At 49.3% G+C, this 1,364-nt stretch overlaps 1 protein-coding gene across 1 annotated transcript in view; it reads right to left on the reverse strand.

Annotated features, from left to right (window-relative positions):
* Window positions 1-323: 323 nt before the first annotated feature.
* Window positions 324-1,364, reverse strand: part of LOC106000881 (cytochrome P450 2A13-like) — a 13,019-nt gene continuing 11,978 nt past the window's right edge. Inside the window, exon 6 of the mRNA XM_013036090.1 lies at window positions 324-436. Coding sequence (XP_012891544.1) covers window positions 324-436 — 113 coding nt within the window. The remainder of the gene's footprint in view (window positions 437-1,364) is intronic.

The raw sequence follows: 1,364 nt of genomic DNA on the forward strand, positions 1-1,364 counted from the left end.
GTTTTGTGATGTCCAGGAGGGCCCAGGCTACTGCAGACAAAAAGGCTTTCTTTAAAGTCTCAAAAGCTTTCTGGCCAGGCATCAGTGGCTCACGCCTGTCATTCTAGCTACTCAGGAGGCTGAGATCTGAGGATCATAGTTCAAAGTCAGCCCCAGCAGGAAAATCTATGAGACTTTTCTCTCCAATGAACCACAAGAAAACTGGAAGTGTGCTGTGATTCAAGTGGTAGAGCGCTGGCCTTGAGTTGAAGAGCTCAGGGACAGCGCCCAGGCCCAGAGTTCAAGCCCCATGACTGAAAATAAAAAAGTGTTCACTGCAGGGGTTAGCTTCCCCTGAGATCAGCATAGAAGGATTTAGCAATCTCTGCAAACCCTACAATCCACAAGTAGCAGTAGCTGAGCACCCCCAGGAACTCTTGTACCTGCTTCTTGTTCTCTGGAGAAGGAATCTTCAAAATCGCTGAGATGCAACTCTGAGAGTGGGTGTTTCCCTTCTTCAGGGTTCTACCCCAAGTAGGTGACATGAGGCATTGGTGAGACTCCATACTCCAGGGCCTGTGGGGTCTCCAATCGTCCTTCAGTTGCTGCTCTACACTCCTCAGTCTCAGAAAGAACTAAGAGGTCATCTATATATTAGAAAAGGGTGCTCTTTGGGTATTTTTGGTGAAACTCCAATAAATCAGCACTCACGGCTTCATCAAACATGATTGGGGAGTGCTTAAATCCCTGAGGCAACCTAGACCAAGTGAGTTAGCCTGTGTATCGCCCTTTGGGGTCAGTTCATTCAAAAGCAAAGATGGCTTAGCATATAGGTGCCAAGGCAGGGAGAAGGCATCTTTCAGATCCAGGACAGTATGGACCTACCTCTCTGGTGGAAGGACACTTGGGAGAGGATCGGGGTTCAGAGGATGTATTGGATGTATAATCTCACTGTCTATTAACTTCCCTGAGGTCCTGCACCAGCCAGTAGTCTTGGGTTTCAAGACTGGGAGTCATGGGGTCTTCCAAGGTGAATGACATGGGGCAAGTGGACTGCGATTCCCTGCTTCACCTCTAGACTCATGGGGTGCCGCCTCACTCTGATGGGGCTTGCCAAGCTCAGTAACTGGACAACAGATGGGGGTCAGTGGGCTGCCAGGCCGGGTGGATTGTTCTCTGCCCAGACTTGGGGGAACCTGGTCTTCAGTGAGTGTAGATACTCCGAGGGCTGGGGAGTACTGCCAGGAGCTGATTTCAGCTGTAGGCAATATTCCTCCAACCATGGGCAACTTTTGCTGACACCATGGGCTCCTGGGGCTCCATGAAATTGACTCAGTTGGACAACTGTCCTTTCTTCCCTATTTTTGAACATCTTTTTTTTTTTT

Source organism: Dipodomys ordii, unplaced genomic scaffold, assembly GCF_000151885.1.
Source record: "Dipodomys ordii isolate 6190 unplaced genomic scaffold, Dord_2.0 Scaffold249, whole genome shotgun sequence".
Lineage (NCBI taxonomy): Eukaryota > Metazoa > Chordata > Mammalia > Rodentia > Heteromyidae > Dipodomys > Dipodomys ordii.